Raw genomic sequence first — 25,914 nt, forward strand, 5'->3', positions numbered from 1 at the left:
GAATGACCTACCGAAATTAATCAGATCAGCGGACTCCATGAATTCTTTTAAAAAACAACTTAAAACTCATCTGTTCAGGAAGGCTTTTAGCTCTACTTGACTTCATTCCCCTTCTCTCAGTTTACCTCTCTGTCAAGATACTCATGTAACCTGTGTGTGTGTGCTAGACCATCAATTCTGTTGTCTGTTAGGCTTTCTCTGAATTTACTGTCTTAATCTTCTTTGCTATATACCGTATACCCTGCCGTTCTTTCTTATATTCGGTAAGTGCCTTGAGCATGGGAAAGGTGCTATATAAATAAAATGTATTATTATTTAAGCAGAGGTTGTGTCATTCACCTCTATGACCCCATATAGGAAAAAATCAAAAAGGCATCAGGACATCACAAACGCGGCCATTTACTGGAATCATGTCCTTTGCCATGAAGTCAGAGTTACTGAAAAAGAAAGCATTATGAAACTTTTGAAAGTAATCAACCCAAGGTTTAAACTCCCTGGCCAAAAACATTTTCCTCAGATAGCCCTCCCATAGCTTTATGATAAAGGTCAGGTGAAGCTAGAGGCTACTCTAAAAGATGCGAGATACTTTGCCACTACGACAGACTTGTGGCTGAGTCAGACATCAGAGCCTTGCATAAAAGTCTTACTATTCACTAAATTTACACAGAATGGAATATACAGAGCAAATGTCTGCAAACTGCATATTTTCCCCATGGATCACACGGCAGAAATTAAATCGCAAAGGTGCTCGGGGATACCCCCATCATCCTATGGGCTTAGAGAGGACCACGAGGTGTGCAATACTAGTACTGTACAATATTACTGTAATGTATGTGAATGATATGCAAAATCCCTCAACCTACCTTACTACTTGCAAATTGCTAACAGCAGAACTTTTCAGAAGCGTATTTCAAGTTAAGCGACTATTCATAACTATCCTTCCAAAAATCTTCATATCCTTGCATCCCATACTTTATAAGTAATTGTTTATTTATCTTAGCCTTACTAAAGGTTACACTAGGCAACTACACTAGCAAGTGGTATACCTTAGAAAAATATTACCTGTTCTGAATGAGAGTGGTTTCTTTTTTTATTATCATTGTTTACTTTCCACTTTTCTCTTTTAGTAATATTCATGTGAAAAATATGTTTGATTAGAAACAAAAACTTGTACCTTTTTATTATATGGCCACTATTTATCTACAGTGGTGTGAAAAACTATTTGCCCCCTTCCTGATTTCTTATTCTTTTGCATGTTTGTCACACAAAATGTTTCTGATCATCAAACACATTTAACCATTAGTCAAATATAACACAAGTAAACACAAAATGCAGTTTTTAAATGATGGTTTTATTATTTAGGGAGAAAAAATCCAAACCTACATGGCCCTGTGTGAAAAAGTAATTGCCCCCTGAACCTAATAACTGGTTGGGCCACCCTTAGCAGCAATAACTGCAATCAAGCGTTTGCGATAACTTGCAATGAGTCTTTTACAGCGCTCTGGAGGAATTTTGGCCCACTCATCTTTGCAGAATTGTTGTAATTCAGCTTTATTTGAGGGTTTTCTAGCATGAACCGCCTTTTTAAGGTCATGCCATAGCATCTCAATTGGATTCAGGTCAGGACTTTGACTAGGCCACTCCAAAGTCTTCATTTTGTTTTTCTTCAGCCATTCAGAGGTGGATTTGCTGGTGTGTTTTGGGTCATTGTCCTGTTGCAGCACCCAAGATCGCTTCAGCTTGAGTTGACGAAGAGATGGCCGGACATTCTCCTTCAGGATTTTTTGGTAGACAATAGAATTCATGGTTCCATCTATCACAGCAAGCCTTCCAGGTCCTGAAGCAGCAAAACAACCCCAGACCATCACACTACCACCACCATATTTTACTGTTGGTATGATGTTCTTTTTCTGAAATGCTGTGTTCCTTTTACGCCAGATGTAACGGGACATTTGCCTTCCAAAAGTTCAACTTTTGTCTCATCAGTCCACAAGGTATTTTCCCAAAAGTCTTGGCAATCATTGAGATGTTTCTTAGCAAAATTGAGACGAGCCTAATGTTCTTTTGCTTAACAGTGGTTTGCGTCTTGGAAATCTGCCATGCAGGCCGTTTTGCCCAGTCTCTTTCTTATGGTGGAGTCGTGAACACTGACCTTAATTGAGGCAAGTGAGGCCTGCAGTTCTTTAGACGTTGTCCTGGGGTCTTTTGTGACCTCTCAGATGAGTCATCTCTGCGCTCTTGGGGTAATTTTGGTCGGCCGGCCACTCCTGGGAAGGTTCACCACTGTTCCATGTTTTTGCCATTTGTGGATAATGGCTCTCACTGTGGTTCGCTGGAGTCCCAAAGCTTTAGAAATGGCTTTATAACCTTTACCAGACTGATAGATCTCAATTACTTCTATTCTCATTTGTTCCTGAATTTCTTTGGATCTTGGCATGATGTCTAGCTTTTGAGGTGCTTTTGGTCTACTTCTCTGTGTCAGGCAGCTCCTATTTAAGTGATTTCTTGATTGAAACAGGTGTGGCAGTAATCAGGCCTGGGGGTGGCTACGGAAATTGAACTCAGGTGTGATACACCACAGTTAGGTTATTTTTAACAAGGGGCAATTACTTTTTCACACGGGCCATGTAGGTTTGGATTTTTTTTCTCCCTAAATAATAAAACCATCATTTAAAAACTGCATTTTGTGTTTACTTGTGTTATATTTGACTAATGGTTAAAAGTGTTTGATGATCAGAAACATTTTGTGTGACAAACATGCAAAAGAATAAGAAATCAGGAAGGGGGCAAATAGTTTTTCACACCACTGTATATACTAGCAAAATACCCGCGCTTCGCAGCGGCGAAGTACTGCATTCAAATTTTTATTAAGAACAAAATTTTTCCTTTTTAAACTGAGGGAAAATATGCCAATAATTATTTGTTAAGGATCTCTTTGTATACCATGTTGTCAGTTCAGCCCTCCGGTTGTAACATGACCAAGCTGTGCGCTGAGCTTACTCTTAAGCATGCAACGTACAGTTGGCCATGTGAACAGTAATCTTGTTTCAAATCTCACAGCTTGGAATGCTGCTGTCATAATCGGTTCGAGTTTCATGGTTTGTTTCAATTACGACAGTATTTGCAGGACTTCTGTCAAGCGTTGTAAGTATACAACCAGTTTCATCGATAACTTCACATCCAGCTTTTGAGAGTTTAAACATTCATAAACATCAAAGTGTCCACTACTGAAATTGTCACCTGCGAACCTAAGATGTTTAAGAGGCATTGGCGGTTATCGAAAGGTGTAAAATATTTGGCCATTTCGGTACACTTGAAAGCGACAACCGCACAATTCAGCGGCAGCCATCAACTCTCATGCAGAACCATAGGTGAAGGGCTTAAGCATTTCACTCTTAGTGTTCCTGTGTAGTATAATTATCTCCTGTACCGTCATCAGTCCACACCTTGAACCTGTCCCAGTCATTCAATACATAAGACACAATGTTCCTCCGGATATCAAGAGTGAGCCTGATATGGCCGTGATATGTAACAAAGAGAATGATAAAGGTAGGTGCCATCTCCGGGCATGGAAACCACTCAGTAAGTGACAGTTCTTTGATCGATAGTGATCATCTCGATAGACATGGTAATGGGGGTTGGAATGATAAAGAAAATGGGTACCTGAACAATGTAAAGTAAGTGTAAAATACCTATACAATAACTATAATTGTAATAAACAAACAATAAAACAGCGGAGAAGCCGTGGATTAAACAAAAAGGCTGTAGTTATCAGTAGGGAGACGTGAATCCCGTGGCGAAGCAAGGAAGGGAATGTAGAGACCGGAGCGAAGGATGGTCTTATATAGACAGGCAGCCAACAACGTGGGAGGCTTTGGGATGGGGGACCCAACGCCACCTCACATGGTGACTGAGGTGCAGGCTATGGACTTATATATGTACGCAAGTAGGATTCAGTTAGTGTTGGGAAACCATGTACCAAATTTCTTGAAGATGGGCCCATAAGTAACAAAGACTGTTGAAAAGTTCAATATGGCGGCCAACAGTGGTATCATACCACCAAAATAAGTATGTACATTGGTTTCGGTTAGTGCAGGGAAGCCGCCTACCAAATTTCGAGAAGATGGGGCCATAAATAAAAAAGTTCAACATGGCGGATGTTGTTGACTGTTATGACCGTTATGCGTAGAATTTCGAAATGAAACCTGCTTAACTGTTGTAAGTAAGCTGTAAGGAATGAGCCTGCCAAATGTCAGCCTTCTACCTACACGGGAAGTTGGAGAATTAGTGATGAGTCAGTGAGTGAGTGAGTAGTCAGTCAGTAGTCAGGTTTCCATCCAAGGAGTTTTTGTGAAAAAATATTTAGCGCTTCAAATTTTAGCTGATGGAAATGCTAATTAATCGCTAAAATGTTGTACATGTCGACATAATATTTTTCCGTTTAACTTTAGCTCATAAATTCCATATCGATACTTCAGATGTCGCAAAACTACATTGGAAACATTTTCGTCGGAAAAAAAGGGCTTTAACGCAAATAAATGTGTCACATGATACATTTTCATCACGTGCAATCAAAAAGGAGAATAGCTGAGCGGTTCGCATGGTCTGATGAAGAGCCTCGTTATTTCTCGTGATGAGCCAATGCAGTAGCGGATAGGCTGGGTCTCCTGCTACTAAAAGGGGTACCTGAACTCCCTCCACATCAACTGTAGCCTGGTGGTGTCTCTCAGGATGTCTAAATAATACAAAAACCGCAAAGGTAGTGTACTGTGCCAGTCAAAATATTTAATAAACCGTGTGTTTCATTATCTAAACATTTTTTTCTTATTATTAAATGGCAGATGTTTTAGCATATATGAGAAATTCTCTCATTAATATTAACTTTAGTTTTTTTTTTATTAAACATCGTTATTTTGTATTAATTCAAATTTCAGTTTTAATTAAAAACCTTAAGGGAAGCAGGTTACAGTACTAATTCAGTTGTTATCGCACTGAGAAGGGATGTTGAAAGGTAGGCTCACCTGTACAGATCCGATGCTGCAAACACAGCTGCATCATGGGCACTTCCAGGAGTGCCAACGCAAATGTCTCGTATCATGCACCTGTCATCAACAAGGGCCTGGAGAACAATAGATGGCCACCCTTTGCGATTAATGTAATCGGGTAGCCTTCCATCGGGGAAGAATAGGCACATGCGTGCCATCCAGCGCACCGTAAATCTGTGGCACAAGATGCACCAAGGAATTGCGGTATGCAATTTCATTGGCCTCCGCTACAGTCGGAAGTCTGATATAACGGCGCATTAATTTTTCTTTAATAGTGGTGCACACAGCATATACACATCGATGGACGGTAGTTTTACCAACCCCGAAAGTTTCTCCAACTACTCTATATTCGGCGCAGGTTGCCAGCTTGTAAAGGCGATGGCAATCCGCTTTTGGGTTGGAACCAGTGGTCGATGGCAACCTGTGATTGGCGCAACATCAGGACTGATGAATCCACACAACATCTCAAACGTTGGCCGTGTCATTCTAAAATGTTGCAGCCAGAGATTTTCTGTAAAGTGTCTCTCCACCACCTCCTCCCAGGAGGTCTTATTTCGTCGTCTCTCCCATACCCGTGGGTTTCGTCGCACTGGGGTACTTTCTTCGAGCTCTAGGGCTATCGGACAAGCAACTGCTTCATTCTGCTGTCGTCTTCGGATATTATGTACAATTCCAATTATTTGTGAAACTGAAATAACAGTAAGCTGGCAAATTTCAAAAAACTGTCTAAATAATCTCTCCATTTCTTTGTTTAGTGGAGGGGGTGTAACGTGGAAAACAAAAGGTAGATAATTTGCGACATACACAAAATTATGTATGGAAACGGCTCACGGGCAGATTTTTTTTCGCGATACAACAAAACTTATGCGACAGTTCGTTTTGGGGGGATGACGTCATCACGCACACCATTTTATCGATAAAAAGCCAGTTGGATGGAAACAGGCTGGAGACAGCAAATATCGCACATTTTTTTTACGTATATTCTGTTTGTCGATAACAAAACGTCGCAAAAAACTGGATGGAAACTTGGCTACTGAGTGAGTCACTGAGGGCTTTGCCTTTTATTAGTATAGATGATTTTGCTGTCTTTATGATAATAATCCTATTAACGTCCTAGTATGGTATTGAGTTTTCTTTTGGGTCCTCATGTTAAAACTTTTAAGAACCAATAATCTATTTAAAATAAAAATAATAATAACCCACTGTCATTTAGAGTTCATTATTGATGTTATTTATCTGCTTTGCACTCACTCTACAGACTAGGAATGTCACAATACCATAACTTTTGTATTCAATACCAATTCCACCAAAATTTTGAGATACTCAATACCTTTCAATACTATGGCAAAAACTGAAATCCTATTGAATGGCCATTTATTAATAGCTTTAAAATACTGGTACATCCATCAAGTACTTGCTATCATTTAAGTAAACTAGTATTGGCATTCATAAATATCAAAATAAAATGTAAGGTTTGAAATTACATGTTTGGCAGAATTGGGGATCCTCAGGGTTTATAATCATAGCACAGAGAGTTTATAAAGAATGTCATGTCATGAACTACCCAATTTATCCAAGCATGTGCACATTCTAAAGTTATTCTCTGACATACCTGTATTCTGTCTAATAACTGAAAATTGCTGCTTAAAATCTATGCCAAATATAAAAAAAAAAAAAAATCAAACATTATATGTACTGTTGAATTGGTGAATTTAAAGATAATTCTAAAAATTTCCATTTAAACCAACTTTTTAAAGCTGTTTTTGTAAAAACATGCTTTTGAAGTCTGGTTTATCAGTGAAACAGCCGGTTAGGTTTATAATATTTGCCCTTGAAAGATTTTAAACTGAATAATTACTCAATTAATTATTAATAATTATTAATATTACTCAAGAGTAAAATTTAACAAATTAATTTCAATTCAATTGTGAGAAACTCACGGTGCTTTATTTTCCAAATCTATTCCACTTTAAAGCTTAATGAGGGAAATCAAATTTGTCAGTTTTAAATTAATTCTTTATTTCAGAACTACTGTTAAACAGCCTTCGTTTTGCTGTTTTCAAGGTTACTTGTGCGAGATGTCAGACATTATTAGTGCTTATGCAGTTTTGCAAATCTGGAATTTGAAAATTACTTGGGCTGTCATTAACCCTGTACACAATAAATTTATAATTGTGAGACAGCATTACTTTCTTCAATGCACCATTCAAATACATGGCATGTGTGCTTTCAGATAATACTAATGAAAGGAACTTTGCCATCAAAAGCCAAACAAATGACATAAATTCAGTGTTTGCAGATTCGTATTTAGCAACAAAGTGTACTGTTTTGATCATCCTACTAACTTCATATTTTGACGATAAAGTGACTCTGTGCCTTATCCTTTTGAAGCACTGAAATAAATGTTATTTTGGTATTAACAAATGAAGCAACTTATGTTGCTAGTTTAGAGGAGTCTAATGGCCACTTAGTTTGAATCTGAGTCGATGCTTACTTGCTACAACCGTTGTTTGTACTGGCAGCCCTCCCACATCCCACAGTCTGAAATGCGTAACTGGGAACACATGCAAGGTTCCCAACACGAGTTTCTGAATTGATTCTGTAATAGGATAAAATAACTTAAGCCCATATCTGTGCTTTGCTTTTTTCTCTCAATTAAAAATGTAAGATTCACGTACTTGCATGCTGAAATGTTCTTGCACAAGCACAAAAGCATTTGTAGACATGACCTCTGCCAATTTTCTTTTTGACATGTGTTGATGCAATGCTGTATCCACACTGAGCCATTTCTATTGAGTATGTAGTTTTTACTCATTTTTTTTTATGATGTATTTTTGTTCCTTCCAGAGTAATTTGTCTACTTGCAGTCATGCAGGATTGCAATATTGACTTTCTCTGTGCTACTGATACTGTAAAAAAACTGACATTTTAGCATCAAATTAGTACTGAAATATTGGTTCTTGTGATATTCCTATAACAGACCTCATATCACATCTTGTTTCTTTCTTTTTCTGTTTGTTTTCCAATCACACAAAAAACAGCCAAACAGATTTTCCTGAATTTCTGCATGCACAAGGTATGTTGGTCCAACTTAAAATACAGGCTATAATGTGTTTCCAAAATGTAATTGTGGAAAAGGTTTCTATTGGGGCAGTTAATGAGTTAATCTTAATGAAACTTTGCATGTATGTAAAGCAGAACCAACACAAAATCAAGGATATAGGATGTATTTCAAACTTTATATAAAGTGCAGAATCCCCATGCAGCATGGTCCCAATACACTGAAATTATCTCCATCATTAATATGTAAATTCTTCTGAATGAGTTTGCAAATGGTTTGTTATTTCCCAGTTTTTATTTAATACTGAAATAAACATAGTAAAAAAAAGGTTGAGTCAAACAGGTATACTTTTCCTAAAAGTGTTTTGCACTATTTGTGTTTTATATGTGTGGTAGGATATATTTTGACAGTCTAGTCTGTGTTTAATGCTGCCAAATGAGGATATGCCTGAATACCGAAATCCACTCTATAGCCTGTCAGACCTGTTTGATATTTAATGCTGTTCTTATAGATAAACAAGTTCTTCACAATATCTGCTGACTGAAATTTATTGAACCTCTTTTAAAATAGTGTTAGGAGAAGGTAATCACCTTTGCTGATGCTTGTTAAGTTTAATAGAAAATCTTCTTTGCACATCTGTTTGAGTTTTAGATTCAATGTATGCTAAACATCGATGAGGCACAGACAAGTTGTACATGACCCCTAAAACTACATTTAGTACAAAACACATTACATATAACTCCACCACACTGGCTCACCTTCAGCACCACCCAGAAATTTGGCGCATCCTTGTTCTTTATCAGTTCCTTTTGACATTTCAAACTATTACCCATGGTCCCATCACTTCATAAACTTCTGTGTGTCACTCACTTCCTTTCTTATACGTCTTTATGATCAGTCATCTAAGTTTGATTGGAGCCACCTCAAACAGCTACAACTATTCTATAAATAATCTATTGACTATTTTATTGATTACTTGGACAAATAACTATTCAAACTAGTGTATAAATGTGTGCTGTATTTGAGTATTTATTGAATAATTTGATATACAGAATTTGAAAACATCAATATAAAGAACGACTAAAATAATCAAAATATTTAAGTCAAAAAATTATAAAAGTAAAAAACTACCTTTTGATTAATAAAGAAGTTATTAATAAAACTTGGTGTCAGCCAACCAACTTGAAACAAAAACAGATAATCAGGCTTTTGGGTTCTCTGGATCCACTCTGACTCACTTCACATTAATTTAAAAAACATCCATGTTAAAAATTGATATAGGATGTTTTCTATAGACTTCATGAATATACTGTAGGTTCTAGGGATATATGGCATATAGCAGCTGAAAAATATTTTTTAAAGTACAAATGATACCAACGGAAATCATATTGCAGGAGATGGGCAACTCTTATCTCCTGAAGAGAAGACTGAGATAAAAAAGAAAAAAAAAAACAAAAAAAAACTTTCTATTAAATAAATAACTTACATTTTTCAATAACGGTTCATTTTTGCACTACCTATTTTGGTACAGCTTTGCACTTTGCTCTGGAAACACAACAGCAAAATGGGCTTTTTTTTTTAAATTCCCATTGCTTGTTATTGTCATTATCACCTTAAAACATTTATTTTAAGATTTAATAAAATACGTGACAAGCCGGGATGAAATATTTGTGCAAATTTGTTCATTTTAAATTCTTGATTTAAAATGCTTTGAGCATGGGAAAAGCACTATGTAAATACATTCATCATCATCATCATTATTGTTGTTGATCGCAATTTTTCACTTTTTTAAAAAATAATTTACTCTATGTTACCAATTAAGTGTACATTATTAATCCTTGAAATACCCCAGGCAAAAAGTTATGTGTAACATGCAAATGAATTCACTCATGTTACACAGTTTCAGACAAGAGGAGGAGAAAAGAAGAAATAGGAAAGAACTTCTACATTGAAAAACGCTTCATAAGCAACATTCAGGATAACTTACATGCTGATCTTCCAGGGAGCTCCACTCCTTCAAAGTGAAGCAAGTGCAGCAGGATGATCATTAGACTGTTCTCATTCACTTGAGAATTTGGAAAGCGGCCAGAACCATTTTAGTTAAGACATGCTCATTTTCATATCTTTTTAATGTTAAAACCAGGATTTTGCCGAGCTGCATGGTCTGTGCATTTGTCAATTTAATCTGCAGTAGAAAGCGTCTCCTCAAAAAAATACAACTTACCAGCAGCTGCAGCTCCCACATGACTGGGGAGTGCTGTGCCACAAACTCATTCAGTTTGCATCAATTGTGTAAACTACAATAGATTAAAACAATAAATAAATCTTACTGAATCAGCCTTTTAGCTTATTGAATACAAGTTATTTACAATTTAATGATTACAGGAAACAGCTAAAAGCTGACCTAAGTTTATATAGGACGTTGCTGTTGTTCATTTTTGACAAGCACTGGCAAGTAGTTTTCTTCTGGATCCATAATGTGACAGAGTTACAAGTTGCTGGCGCTGGCATAAATATTTGGCAACGGTTGAAAATGCAAGTTTTAGCAAGTGCATTTAGAAGAGTAAAGTATTTACCTTGCCTGTGTATTCAAACATTAAATTTCATTTAATGTAACAATGAGAAATGGGGGCAACTGAAAAGTACATTTAGCAATTTATCTGTTCTGTCCAAAGAAATAATCGCAGCTCTTTCTTCCCGATGCTAATCACTAGCATAAATTTCTCCAGTTAACCATCTTCACAACACTAAAAGAACTACTGTAGAGCAGTTAATTGTAGGCATAAATGGGTTACTTACGCCACTGTTTGCTTGCCCTGAGCTATACTTTCAGCATGCTTCCTCTTCACATGCATTGAGTTAGTGCTGCTGTGGAATACCACACAATGAACAAAACCACCACTCTTCTCAGACTGACAGGTAAAATACTCAGACACAGAGGAAAAATTGTGCCCAATATTTGGAGAAACCTCCTTCCACAGAATGTGGTACAGCTGCCACCATGATTAGCCAACTCAAAAACAGTACAGAGAGTCGTACCAGGACAGTGCTTAAATGCAAGGGAGAAACAATGACAACAAATTGATTAGGAAAATACTGAAGTAAAATTTTTAGACGACTACAATTAATCAAGGCATCCGTATGGGGAAGAGTAACTATGATTTTATATCACAGAATCAAAAGTCTGATGAGTCACCAACTTTGTTTATAGGCTATGTCTCAGATGGCATGCTACCACAATAACAAACACACCAACTAGAGGGTGCTACTGTGTATCACTCATCATTGAATTTGCACTTCAACAAACCTGGCTAAGTTTACTACACAACCTCGTGGTTACCCACCACAAACATGTCCATGACTCACCCATAGTTTAAGAAACACTGCTACGAGGAATGCTCCCTATAGTCTCCCAGCTACTGATGTTTTTATTTACTGACAACACATTTATCTGAGGTAACTCACAAAAATAAACCATTGTGCACCAATTGAGAGACTAAAAAGTACAAAGTTAACAAATAAGAGATAATATATTTCAAAGCAGAGTATAAGAAGTATACTTCTATAAATCGTCCAAGTCTAACCCCAAAGATGACTCAGGCTTAGGTAACACGTCCCTAACAAAGGGTGTCTTTGAAGTATATCATTTGGCTAGGTTGATTGCTGATAAAAGAGAATCTTTCAGAGACTAATGAAGTTTCTCAGGAAACCTTTACGTGACATCAGATGTTAACCCAAGTTGTGCAACTGCACAGGAAAATAGTGTGAAAGACATCTGAAGCAGTCCTGAACATCCTCACCAGTAACTGACTTATGAACAGTTGACTCCTGAAGTACAGAAAGTAGTCAACATCTATTGTAGAGTTTGTCCAGAGAAAGCAACTGCCAGAAGCTCGGTTACCTTTTCAGGGATATCTTGCTATAGGATCTTGATTTTCCTGATTAAAGAATAGTCCTGGAGTTTCACTTATAAAACTTTGCATGGATTTCAGTATGAAAATATATACATGCAATAAAACATGAAAATGTGTACACAGGGAAAAGAAAAAAAAAAAGCTTATAAAATCTGGTGCACACATCTGGTGCATACATGACCGTGCCTCAGACTGCATTAGGTTGCCACCACAAAACAACCATGCATGATCTCTGCTAATGAACCTTATATACATGCACTCCTCTGTGCTCTGAGGATCTAGGAAAGGCACAAGGCGCCAGTATCTAAATGAGTATCCACTATCACCTGGCACATGTAATGACATCATTGCTGTTACAATAAATAGTTTAGGCCATATGAAACACTAAGGGTTCAATCACAACTATGGTCAGCCTCACCTTGGCATCAGACATGATGTATGTGTATATTAATGAAAAGTTGCTGCTTACAGTTAATAAAAACAGCGTCATTCTCAGTAGGTGCACTAGGAGCGCCATCAGTTATAACAGGAAAACCAGACAGTGCTGCATATTTCCTTTTTAATGTTGGAATGTAAAACTGAACCACACAGGAACTGAATGTAGTACCTCATCAGTTGTTTATAGCATCCAGCATAGGGGGCATGACCGAGCTAAAGTTTGAATGAGATATTCCTGACCTGCTGAGAAGTTCCCTTTGCTAGTTGCCTGTTGCCAAAAAGCCAACCATTGTTAAAACCTGCACATGAACCAGTTCAACCCGATTTTGGATAGTCGGTCTTTCTAATGCATTCTGAACATCACATGAATTTTTTGTTCTTTCAGTGGTTACTTGGGTTAGATCTTTTACTGGCACGGAGAACTAAATGTGTAATTTTGCATATTTCACAGGACTAGAAAAATGCATGAAAGTTTAACAATTTATTCTAAAACAGCACTTTACTAAACTCCTTATAAGCTATGTGTACTTCAAGCAAGAATGTACAGTACAAGCCGGCCCTAAAATTCATTACATTTGAGCTAATACATTACTTTCAACATAAGACATTTGAATCTTAAATAAGGGGTCCATGGAACAGTCATAATTCAGAGTAGGACTGTCAAATTAGACAAAAAATAAGATTTGAATAGACCAACTAAAAATAAGTAAATATTCAAATATATTCAAACTTAGGTTAATGATTCTAGGAATTATACATGCATGTTTATACATGCTTTTTTTACTTCATATTTTAATAATAAAAGTTATAGCCAAACAGAAAAAACAAACACCAGCATCAGAAAAAAAAAAAAAATCAGTACTTTTATAATTTAATAATTTAAATACATGTCCCAATAAAATTGTTGTGCAGGGACAACAGAAGAGTAGTACAAGACTTGTACAACAGAGGCAACGTGAGTGGGAGAGGAAAAAAGAAAAGGTAAAAAAAAAATAATGTAGAGGAGCTTGGTGCCAGCACATGTGACTGATGTATCGTCAATTGCTGATTCCATAGTTGTACAACCTACAACACTAATTAGAATATAAAGTAAAATTGATCAGAGTGCATTGTTAACTTTCAGTTACAAGAGCAAAACACTTTACAGATGTAATGAAGCAGTATATAGGTCCTGGTCATAAAATTAGAATATCATGACAGTTGATTTCAGTAATTCCATTCAAAAAGTGAAACTTGTATATATTTGATTCATTCATTACACACACACACTGATGTATTTCAAATGTTTATTTCTTTTAATTTTGATGATAACTGACAACTAATGAAAGTCCCAAATTCAGTATCTCAGAAAATTAGAATATTGTAAAAAGGTTCAATATTGAAGACACCTGGTGCCACACTCTAATCAGCTAATTAACTCAAAACACCTGCAAAGCCTTTAAATGGTCTCTCAGTATAGTTATGTAGGCTACACAATCATGGGGAAGACTGCTGGCTTGACAGTTGTGCAAGGTGTAAGTGGTCATCTTTTGGACAAGGGTAGAAAAAAAGTGTACAAGCAATAGGGATAACGCACCCTGGAGAGGATTGTGAAACAAAACCCATTCAAAACTGTGGGGGAGATTCACAAAGAGTGGACTGCAGCTGGAGTTAGTGCATCAAGAACCACCACGCACAGACGTATGCAAGACATGGGTTTCAGCTGTTGCATTCCTTGTGTCAAGCCACTCTTGAACAAGAGACAGCGTCAGAAGCGTCTCGCCTGGGCTAAAGACAAAAAGGACTGGACTGCTGCCGAGTGGTCCAAAGTTATGTTCTCTCAACATTCAGTAAAAAGTAAATTTTGTATTTCCTTTGGAAATCAAGGTCCCAGAGTCTGGAAGAAGAGAGGAGAGGCACAGAATCCACGTTGCTTAAGGTCCAGTGTAAAGTTTCCACAGTCAGTGATGGTTTGGGGTGCCATGTCACCTGCTGGTGTTGGTCCATTGTGTTTTCTGAGGTCCAAGGTCAACGCAGCCATCTACCAGGAAGTTTTAGAGCACTTCATGCTTCCTGCTGCTGATTAACTTTATGGAGATGCAGATTATTTTCCAACAGGACCTGGCACCTGCACACAGTGCCAAAACTACCAGTACCTGGTTTAAGGACCATGGTATCCCTGCTCTTGTTTGGCCAGCAAACTCGCCTGACCTTAACCCCATAGAAAATCTATGGGGTATTGTGAAGAGGAAGATGCAATACGCCAGACCCAACAATTCAGAAGAGCTGAAGGCCACTATCAGAACAACATGGGCTCTCGTAACACCTGAGCAGTGCCACAGACTGATCGACTCCATGCCACGCCGCATTGCTACAGTAATCCAGGCCAAAGGAGCCCCACCTAAATATTGAGTGCTGTACATGCTCATACTTTTCATGTTCATACCTTTCAGTTGCCCAACATTTCTAAAAATCCTTTTTTTGCATTGGTCTTAATTGATATTCAAATTTTCAGAGATACTGAAATTGGGACTTTCAATAGTTGTCAGTTATAATCATCAAAATTAAAAAAAATAAATATTTGAAATACATCAGTCTGTGTGTAATGAATGAATCTAATATACAAGTTTCACTTTTTGAATGGAATTAGGGAAATAAATCAACTTTGTCATGATATTCTAATTTTGTGACCAGCACCTGTAGTAGATTTTGCCAAAACTATTGTTGAAAATGACAGCTATATTAAAAATGTACTGTATATTCTCAGTGTCAGGTTTACGGAGAGATTCATTGTCTGCAAGAGTTGGTCTTCCATATCACTAAAGACAAGCATGTTAGGTTAATTGGCCATTAAGGCTTGTGCTGATAGGCAGTATCATCGACAACAGACAGATTACTTAAACAGCAGAACATTTGAACCATGTGATTGTTATATTTACACTAGGCCCTTGGTTCCTGACTGTATATGAACAGGCTATAAACAGAGATGCTCCAATTCATTGGCCGCCAATCCAATTCAGAAGATTTACACTAAAAAAAAAGAATTAATCAGTTTGGCAAATTGACCGATCACAAACCTCCATCTGTCAACCCCTTGCTTTTCTAGGCTTTATTGTAATTTAGTTGCAGTGCTCCTTTACTCAAGGTATTATGGTAATTCAGCCAACATGTTTCTTATTTTTTTTTCAGCAGCAAAACATGTAGTGTAAAGAAAGCAAGTCAAGGCTTGTTTTACAACAGAGCAAGAGACTATTAAAATATTAGCCTTTACGTTAAAGAAAGTGGATTAATTAATTGACAATTAGGAATCTGAAAAGTCACCCTGTGCAATCAGACAAACTGTAAGAAAAGCTACTTTAATGAATATAGACCTTTTTATTTTGTCCTTTAAATTAAAATGGACACAGAGTTTGGCCAGCAAACTTGCTTGAAGTGTAGCAGCTTACATTTTTAATTGGAAAATGAAAGACAAATTTGAAACTGCTGCTCTGTTAACAATAGTCTGTTAATAGCAAAATGTGTGGTTTACTGTTAAGCATGTTAGTCTTGTGTCTTATTGATAAACAACTTATGTACATCTGATAAATCTGCAGATTTTGTTCTAGAGATAGGAACTGTGCTTATTATTTGTTGCTGTGTGTCATACGGTACGTTCTGGTAAGAAACAAGCACTTCATTATTAACATGATAATTCATATTTATAATTACACCAAGAATTATGACTGTCTTATTGATACACTGAAGAGAAGACAAAAAAACCTGTATAAATACAGGTAGTCCCCAGGTTACAGACATCCGACCTATGACTTACGAACGGAGCCGCAGCTGCGACACATGCGCCTTAGTAACTGCCACTCCGTCATCTTCGGCCTGGGGACGCTGCAAGCGGTGGCAGGATTGAGGCAATTTCGCTGCTCGTGCAGTTAGTGTCCCTCGGATCGGCTCCCGGCAGCAAGCAGTTTCACTGCCCACCCACCACACACGACTGCCCCGTTTGTTCTCGGTAAGCGGCTGGTAATGCTGCAAGCAGTGACCCTGTTGTTGCTGAACGGAGGCCATTGGTGAACGGGGAGGCAGGGGTAGCATTGTAGTGTGCATTGGATGGCTGCCTATTGAATGGGGGCGATTCACTACCAGCCTTTGGCCGCACCGTGTTCGTTCTCGGTGGGTGAATGCTACAGGCAGCATACTGTAGTGGAGGTGACTGTGAGGTGGGCTGGTGATGAACCACCCCTTGATGCCCCCATTCATTCTCAATAGCAAGCCTGCTTGCAACGTTACGTACATAGCACGAAGTTGTCTCTTGTCAGTACATCAGACGTGTTGACGACTGGTGCCTTCCTGCTGTGACAGCATGAACAGTGCTGTGCAGAAGAGCTCATCTTAATCTTTTGTCTTAACCCTTCAACAATGTATCTGAAACACAAATCTGATGCAAGTGCTGATGATACAGTAAAGAGAAAAACCATCACCATTGAAAATAAAATAGAAATAATAAAAAGGTCAGAGAGAGGTGAAACTCCATCATTCATTGGCAGAGCACTTGGTTACAGTCGGTCAACAACAGCATTTATTAAATTTATGTACCTGTTCCGACTTACATACAAATTCAACTTAAGTACAAACCTACAGTCCCTATCTCGTACGTAACACGGGGACTGCCTGTACAGTAAATGTATAGTTTAACAGTAAAACGCTACAGTGCAATTAAAGATTTAAAATGATTAAAACCTACAAGTACAGGTATATTTACATTACTACACACTGTATAACTGCCATATTAAATGGTGAAAACTACTTTTAACAAGCCTTTCAGATAGGTACATTACAGCAAAAATTAAACAATATGACATCTTGTGGTTATGAGAAGCAATCTATTTTATGCTTTTTTGCCACCCCCTCTAAATTTGACACCACTAGACCTGCTCTCAGAAGGTTCCCAGTGTGTTCTAGTTGGGAGAATTAACAAGGGCACATAAAGGACCACCACCTACAGCTCAATCTAGCAAAAACCAAGCTACTTGGTGTCCCAGCTAGCCAGTCTTTTCAACTCCCCATCTCTGTACAGCCTGGCTCACTGTCACCAACACCTGCCAAGTACTCAGTACTCATCCTTGGATTGGTGAATGATAAGCAGCTATCATTTTCTGACCACGTTACCGTTTCTCATTCATGCAGGTTAAAGCTGCACAACATCCACAAGATCAGATCTTATCTGTAGAAATATACAGCACAATTTGTGGTCCAGGCTTTGGTGTTGTCGCATCTGGACTACTGCAACTCACTTCTGGCAGGAGTACCCGCACATGCCATCAAGCTGCTACAGATGAATGAGAATGCATTTGTATTGAGAATGCATGTATTTAAACAGCCAAAACAGATACATGTCATTCCTCTCTTTGGGTTGCTGCATTGGCTCCCTGTAGCAACACACATTAAGTTCAAATCCCTGATGCTTGCCTACAGAGTAGTCAATGGGTCAGCACCTGCTTATATGGAGACACTGGGGAGTGATGTGCTCCTTCTCACCCATTGAGGTCTGCCAAGAAACAACATCTGGTGATACCTCTGCATGGTATTAAGTTTCAATCCAAACTCGTTTACTTTGTAGTTCCTAGTTGGTGGAAAGACCTGCCAACCTCCACCTAAACCGCTGACTTCTTCAATGTACTTAAGAAGCAACTGAAAACGCGCTTCTTCTGTGATTATCTGTCTAATTGATTTGAAAGAAAAAGATTTCTGTGATCTTTCATATTGTTGGTTGATTTGTGTTACATTACAATTAATTGCTTTATTGATTGTTAATTGATACTGTTATATTACATCTTTTCACTTGTGGCAATCAACTTTTGTTACCTGTCCTACTACACTTACTAAACATACAGGCCCTAGCCTAATGCAACTCTATTATGTTTACCTCTTTTGTAAGTCAATTTGGACAAAACCATCTGTCAAACAAATAAATGCCATATGTATTATGGATAAATATTTTTGTATGCATTTTATTATTATTTTATGGAAATTTATTTTTATAGCCACTGAACAATAAGCCTGAAGAATTTCATTTAGTTAATAAAAAAATGAACAGTTAACAGACCACACCTGTGGTCCACAGTTTATTATAAAAATACACTTTTAATATAGGACATAAGGCTTCTACAGTATGCAACTGGTCATGCAATAGATTAGTGTAAAACCTCTTTTAAAGGGAGAAAAAAAAAAACAGATCGGAACATCCCTAGCTGTAAATTCACTGTGTTTTCCTAGAAACATTAAATACAACTTTAGCAGAAAAACATAAATCCAATTAAGTTTTTCCTCGCAAAATGCAAATTAGCAATCTGACAACCTGACAACTTCCTTCAATGTGGTAGGTTTGACGTATGCAGCTTACCAAGAAAAATAATCTTGCTTATACAACACTTTGGAAGAAATGCATGATGCAAACAATTTATTCACATAAAATAATAAGAAATGACTGCAGTACCATTGTGTCCATCCTGCACTACTTTACCTATACCTGTATTTAGTGATTTTTGTAAATCCAGAAGCACCAGTAATTAACAGTCAGTGGGGCAAGACTTTAACACAAGAACAGCACTGGCTAAACTTGTGAAATCCAATGCATGGTGTAAGCAAAAATGCAAGTTCATCATTTTATGAATTTTTTCACACTAAGAACCACCTAAAAGGTTAGTCAACAAATAACTGAGGTCAAATAATTTGGCTCACCATACTCATTTGCTCATAAACCAAACTGTTACCATTTCCTCTAACTCACCCATTTATCCATCTGTGTTTTTCTATATTAAAAAGAGGTAGTTCCATACCTCGTCAAAGTGCAATTGCAAGAACTAAAGAAATGTTGGCTTACTCAGTTAAAATAGTGATGCCCCCCTTTCAAATCCCACACCACTGGCAATAACACTGTTAATCACTAGCGTTTAAGGGGATGACTGATCAACCAATCCTAATGGCTATTTTATTGGCTACAGTGCAAGTATGTGGATGTGCAAGAGTGGGTCCAGAGGTGGACTGGTGGCAAGCATTTCCAAGATTGTTTCCCGACTTGCAACTTATACAATCAACATAAATTCTGACCCTGACACCTTATGACCCTTAACTGGTTTAAATTACATTTGATCCACCAGGAAACAGATTTGGTTATGTTATGTCTTCACTGAGCGCCAAGTGACTGGAGATTTCATGATACACGACTGGTTAACACTGTCATGCACTGCAATAGGCCATACCTCAACAAGATTATGATTGAAAATCCCTGGGGGAAAAAAAAAAAAAACAGTCAAACAGTTACTGGTTTAAAATGCTTACACTGAGGATTTTAGCTGCTTTTTTAAATGATGCTTTAGTTTTCAAGAAAAACAGTTTCAACTCTGTTTTTGTATGAAAAGATGAATCATTGCTTTATTGGTAATTCTGAAGGGAAAAATGAGCAGGGAAGGACTAGCCACTAGGGTCTAAAGGGACAAATCTTGCCATGCATTCTCTCTCTGTTTCTCTCTCTCAATCAGTCTCTGTATATATGTTGTCAGACACAAGCTGTAAGACAGAGTGAGAGGGGGGAACAAAAGAGGAAGAGACGGGCAGAGTGAGACACAACTGGTCCATGCTACATCTTGAAGGCACTTGTCCTATCATGCTACGGCATTAACTCTTGGTCACCCCACACAGCCTACTTGACGAAAATGAGAGAAAAGAACTAGCAGAAAGTAGAGACGGAGAACTTTCTTTTTTTAAAATAATAAACAAATACTTGTAAGTGACTTACATTTAAAGGAATGCAGTGAAGTCAGCGTGTAGAAGTGACCAGTACAATGACTTTTTCACTTGCATGTCTCCTTGGAAGGATAGACAAAAATACCAATTTTTAAGCCTATATTTTGAAGGGTGCAAGCCAGTTTGGCCAAATATCCAGGGCCAGTTTTTAAACCCAGGCCATCCAAAATTGATTGTCAACAATGCCAATAAGGAGTATTCTTTATCAAAGCAGGCTTTGGCATACATTAGACCGAGATCTACAGTGCAACAAGAAAAACTCAACACTGATTCCCCTTGAAAGTAACACCTTTCAACAACTGGATTTCACAAGAGTCATAAAGGATTCTTCTGCAAAGAAGGCCATAACAAAAAGCGTATGAAGGCAAAGACATATATTACTCTACCAGTAACGGCATACTGCACGATAACGTGCAGTGAATACACTTCACTTGAGCATTCCTAGTTTTCATCCTCTTTCTCTGTATGTTTAGTATTCGTTTGCTCAGAGGTTGATGTGCTGGCTGCTTCCTGAGCAGCTCTTATTTTCTCCACCCTAGCTGCCCGCTGCTCTCTTCTTTCATCAGCATCTTTTCGTGTTAAAACTAATTAAGTTAGTTTTTGTGTTGCAATTGCTTAGTACATTTTCTTTAATTTTTAACTTAAGCTGGCACTTAAGTCTTCAATCTGCCTCAAGAATGATTAGCAAAGGTGGTAGGGAATGAGAATGGCACCCAGACGCATGCGCCACATAGCCACCCTGCTGCAGAGAATTTATTCTACAATAAAATAAAAAAGTAAAAGAATAATAAAAATCATCAACCTGGAAGTGGACAGTAGAAGTCACGTAGTATATGTGTACCAAATATCAAGTCAATAGGTGAAACAGTTTGCAAGATACAGGTGATTTAAAATCCTGGACTGACAAACGAACAGCCACGGTAGCGTATTACATAAGAAGACCGTGCATTCAACTACAGTGACTTGCCTGACAGCAATACGCCAGTATGTATTGTGGAAGTGATCTTGTTGCTCATTTAGTCTTGAAGAACAACCATATTAGGGTTTGTGGTTGTTGCCAGAGAGAGCTTTAAGAAAGGTGCACATCTTGAAGTAGGTTCCACCTGACCTAAAAGTGCCTCCAGGCTGTAGACTGTAATCACTTGACACCGGAAGTAATCCCAGGTCCTGGGATAAAAAGGAGCCACCTGGCCTCTGAGGTTTTATTGCGGAGAAGTCTGCTTAAGGAGGACTGAGACCTGTATAAGGTAAGGGGTTTAATAAAACCACTTTTATTGAAGCGTTTTGACTGTGTGACTGCACTTGTGTTCTGGGTTTCAGAAGCTACACACCCTCTAGTGTCCACTATACATACACACACACACACACGTCTGATCACAATTCGATATTTGGATGGTTACCTACCAGGTAACACTTGTGCCTCTCAGTTGCAAGGAGGATGATATACGGTACCTGCCAAATAATGCAAAGAATCGCGTGTTTTGCCCTAATTGGGGCTCATTGGGCATAGGTGTTTCTGCTACCCCGTGCGGGGATCAAACATTGAACATTAGTGCCCGAGGCAAAGCCTAAGACATTACACCACAGCCCATGGTTCACTTACTTGACAGGGTGTAGATGATTTATTGCAGACACAAGTCTGATCTCAATCTGATATTTGGGTGGTTACATACCAGGTAACACTTGTGGTTGGTCGACCAGCTGGTTGATATTCGCCACACTCTCTCAGGTTGTGAGAAGTAGATCACAGACATGATATAGATTACCTGCGAAATAATGCAAAGAGTACACAACACGTGTTTCGCCCTAATTGGGGCTCATGAGGTGTACGCACTTTTCTTTCCCCTTGTGGGAATCAAACTGCAGACATCAGTGCCGGAGGAAATGCCTCAGACATGTGTCACAGTGGGTGGTTACTTGACAGGGTGCAGATCAGAGTACTGCATGCATAGGTCTGATCACAATCTGATATTTGGGTGGTTACCTACTAGGTAACACTTGTGATTGGTTGGCCATGCCTTCTCAGTTGCAAGAAACAAATCATAGACATGATACCCATCATTAAACCAAGGTTCTAAAAGATGTGCTGAACTGGCACCAGAATACTACTCACCCTGAATTTTTACAGGATAAACTGATTTATTATTAACCATAACATAATACACAAGATTTTTCAGCTACAACTTTTTCTATGAATAGTAATGAAACATGTTAAAATATTGCAATAGACCCAAACCTTTTAGAAGTTTTTGTTATTACATTCTAAAGGTGTTCACGGTGTTCATCTTGTATTGGGTAATCTAAAATTAAGGTCACTTTGGCAGAATTTGTACAGTGGAGTGAGGCCTTAATAGTACCTTTTTTCTAGCAATCATTAACCAAAAACAGAAAAATGGCTAAATTGGCTGAACTTCATCACACTGACTGATAACTGATTAAAAGAGCTGAAGGTATCTTTTGCTCACCTGAACGAGGCAATGCACAATAGGAGTGGTTCATGTATTAACACCAACAACAGTACAAGATTTTCTTTCCATTCAAGAAAGTCACACCACGATTTAGAATTTTAAAATAACTGTAAGCTGTTTAAAACTTAAACGTAGTTAATACAAAGAATATTCAGTTCCCCATACACTGAGCACATACTACAGCATCAGGTGGAAGCAAACGTGGCTGATCACTAATAAAACTAATTCCTTAGACCATCAGGCTACACAATCAAAGCAAGCTTTGATTTCGCCAGATACCGGTTCCTAACGAATTTCAGCAAATATACTTCTGGAACAGCAAGATCTGCATCGTAACGAGCACGGCGCTTCAGGTACAGTCTTCACTACTTATTTATTTACTGCAGACTTAAGTTTCAACGCGCACTGCGTCAAACTAACGCATATTATCTTGTATTCTTCATTACAAGCTACCTCCGTCGATTTCTACAGAAACACACTTCTTCTCGACTCATTTATTTCCTTCTGTTTAACTGAGCAGCTTTACGCTACGATGCCCAAGTCGGCGTTAACGTGAACAAAACTGACAGGACAAGCTAACTCTGCATAATCGTAGCCTCTGGGGTTTAACAGTTCACCGCGAGTTCCGATGCACTCAGTGCCAATGATCCATCTAAAATCCCCGATTAACATATAATCATCGGTAAAATTCGCAGCATACATTCTTAACAGAAATGTATGTGTTGCTGCTTGGAACGCAGCCTAGACAATCTTTGGTCCGTTTCCTCTTTTATTTTTAAAGTAAGACAATACAACACCTACATCTTATCATAGTGATAAGACAATTTCATCTATCTTCCTACTACCATCTCACGTACACAACAACACAAGTAAGCACCATGGCCAATACAGGCAGTCACAAATTCCTTCTCTCCGTGTTCTCTGCTCCATTACCTCCAGAGGGGTACATTATATATCCCTTCCCCCAGCCCGTACTCTAGAAACAATAAGCATTCCTGACAGCGCGACTTGCTCTGACCTGCGCCATCTTTGAAAGAGCCCCGGGCAGGCGGCTCTCAAACAAAGAGAAACGGCAGGCGCGCAAGCTCGAGGAAAGGCAGCCGTTCCTCCGATAGATTCTAGTCTCTACCACCCCATTTATATTACGCTTGATTTTCCACTTACCTGTTGTCCACGGCAAACAGGCCCCGTATAGCAGGGCTAATAACGGTACAGTCCAAGCCCACACCCCCATCCTTGTTTACCACTTAACTCCAGACTACCCGTCTGACTCTCCCTTTGGCGAACACACAACTTCTAGCGTGGCTCAGGGAATACTTCTTCTTTATTGGTTGATGACACCAACACACTCCGCCCCAAGACAGCAAACACCACGCCCACTTTCCTGAGTCTGATTCATCGAAAATGATTGCTTGGCAGCGAAGACGCGATCGATTGCGCTACGTTAACGGAGAAATATTTGCGAACTGCAAACTAAATGCACGGTAATAGATTTGATGAACCGCACCACTACCGGATTTGTCTCACAGAAACATGGTTACAACACACTGCCACTTGCCACATTTATAGTTGTGTAAGATGTGGCTCAACAGCTGTAGTATGACTTATTCACAGAGTAACACTTCTATAAGCACATTACTATTCTTATTTGCAGGAGATAAAACGATAATATATATTTTACAGCTTTATATTTAGCAAAACTTCATTCTCCATTAGCCCTAGTTTTTCTTTTAAAACCGTTAGTGCTCTACGGGTGACATTTCCTGTTAAGAAAATGAGCAAAATTCTTTTTTTTTTGTTTTTGTCTAGTGGTTCTCAACCTTCATTCCTGCAAAGTGGATCACAAGAACACGTGAGACCATTATATTGAACCTCTTTTACTTTTGCTGCATTCTTGACAAAGCTGTTTCTTTTTGAACTTGCATTTTTTGACACAAGCATTATTGCTGCTTGTGTTGTCACACTGCCTGTGTTTTTTAATGTATAATAACAATTAATTGGCCATTTCAAAAACAGACGGCATATTCTTTCTTAAAGAGAAGATTTTTTTTCTAGTGCTAGAATTTCTTAATCATAAAAAAATCAGGCTTTTTAGGCAATATTTAGAAATAAATCATGTCCCGTAATTACCAAAACATAGAATTTGTCACTGCTGGTATTTTTGATAACAAAAACTGCTCGCTACTCATTTGGCTTAAGTACTACTTCTTAAATTAATAAACAAAAGACATTTTTAAAATGCAGAATTAGTTGCTGGAAGCATTTTTTCATAGCTCAATCGCAGAAGTAGTTGTCCTGTAGAACCAGCACTGGAGTGTTTCCATAGTTAACTCGAATGGAAATACAAATATATTTTCCAATCGCATACAACAATCAAGTCAAAAGAAAACAAAATAAATCATCTGTAACATTGGCAGCAGGTAAGCAGGTAAGCCACAGAAGAGTAACCGGTCCCATCACCTGTGCAACTTTAAAAAGTGAGTGCAGTGGCAGCAGTAGCATTGTGCATAAAGTCGGACCAGCAACTCCTTCAGGAGATTGTCACATCTTTGGCATTATGCTAAAACACAAAAGGTCTTTTTGCTAGTGCTGCAAGTCACCTTCTTTTCACTTTTTCTTGTTTTTACATTACAAAAACTAAGAGTCAGACCAAAGGGGGAAAAGCACATCTTTTGTTTTTTTTAGGAAAAATGGTTTCATTAAAGAAGAGTTGACTGTTACCTTCAGCCTTTACATTGATACATGTACACCAAAGCTATCACAGTAAGCTATATCAGTATAAGAAAGTCTACTCATTTTCTTTTTTCTTAGAAATAAATCTATGCCAGGCTAAGAAAAACTATTACTAAACTTTTTTTTTGTTTCCTTAACAGTGAAAAATTATTGGGCTGTGATTGTTATTGTACTTTGGTCATGTGACCTACAGACCCATATGAAACATACAGAACCTCACATAGATACTGAAAAGGTGTTCGTGAGAAAACGAACATTTTTAAATACCATACAGCACATCTTCAAGCTCATTTTTTAATACACCTAATTTCTATGCAATTTACTGCATACCTTAAGTGCCATCCATCCATCCCCATAAGCTCAGGGATATGCAGGTGGATGAGCCTGAGGTGTCCTGTATAATAGAACTGTCTGGCAGACCACAGTTTCAAGGACTATGTCTCTGATATAAATGTGAATAATACTGGATCACCACAAGA

At 38.1% G+C, this 25,914-nt stretch overlaps 1 protein-coding gene across 1 annotated transcript in view; it reads right to left on the reverse strand.

The window, feature by feature from the left end:
* Window positions 1-23,996, reverse strand: part of tgfbr1b (transforming growth factor, beta receptor 1 b) — a 90,947-nt gene extending 66,951 nt beyond the window's left edge. The window contains exon 1 of the mRNA XM_039753503.1: window positions 23,867-23,996. Within this exon, the coding sequence (XP_039609437.1) occupies window positions 23,867-23,936 (70 nt within the window). The 5' untranslated portion in view covers window positions 23,937-23,996. The remainder of the gene's footprint in view (window positions 1-23,866) is intronic.
* Window positions 23,997-25,914: the final 1,918 nt, after the last annotated feature.

The sequence above is a fragment of the Polypterus senegalus genome, chromosome 5, assembly GCF_016835505.1.
Source record: "Polypterus senegalus isolate Bchr_013 chromosome 5, ASM1683550v1, whole genome shotgun sequence".
In the NCBI taxonomy this organism is placed as follows: domain Eukaryota; kingdom Metazoa; phylum Chordata; class Cladistia; order Polypteriformes; family Polypteridae; genus Polypterus; species Polypterus senegalus.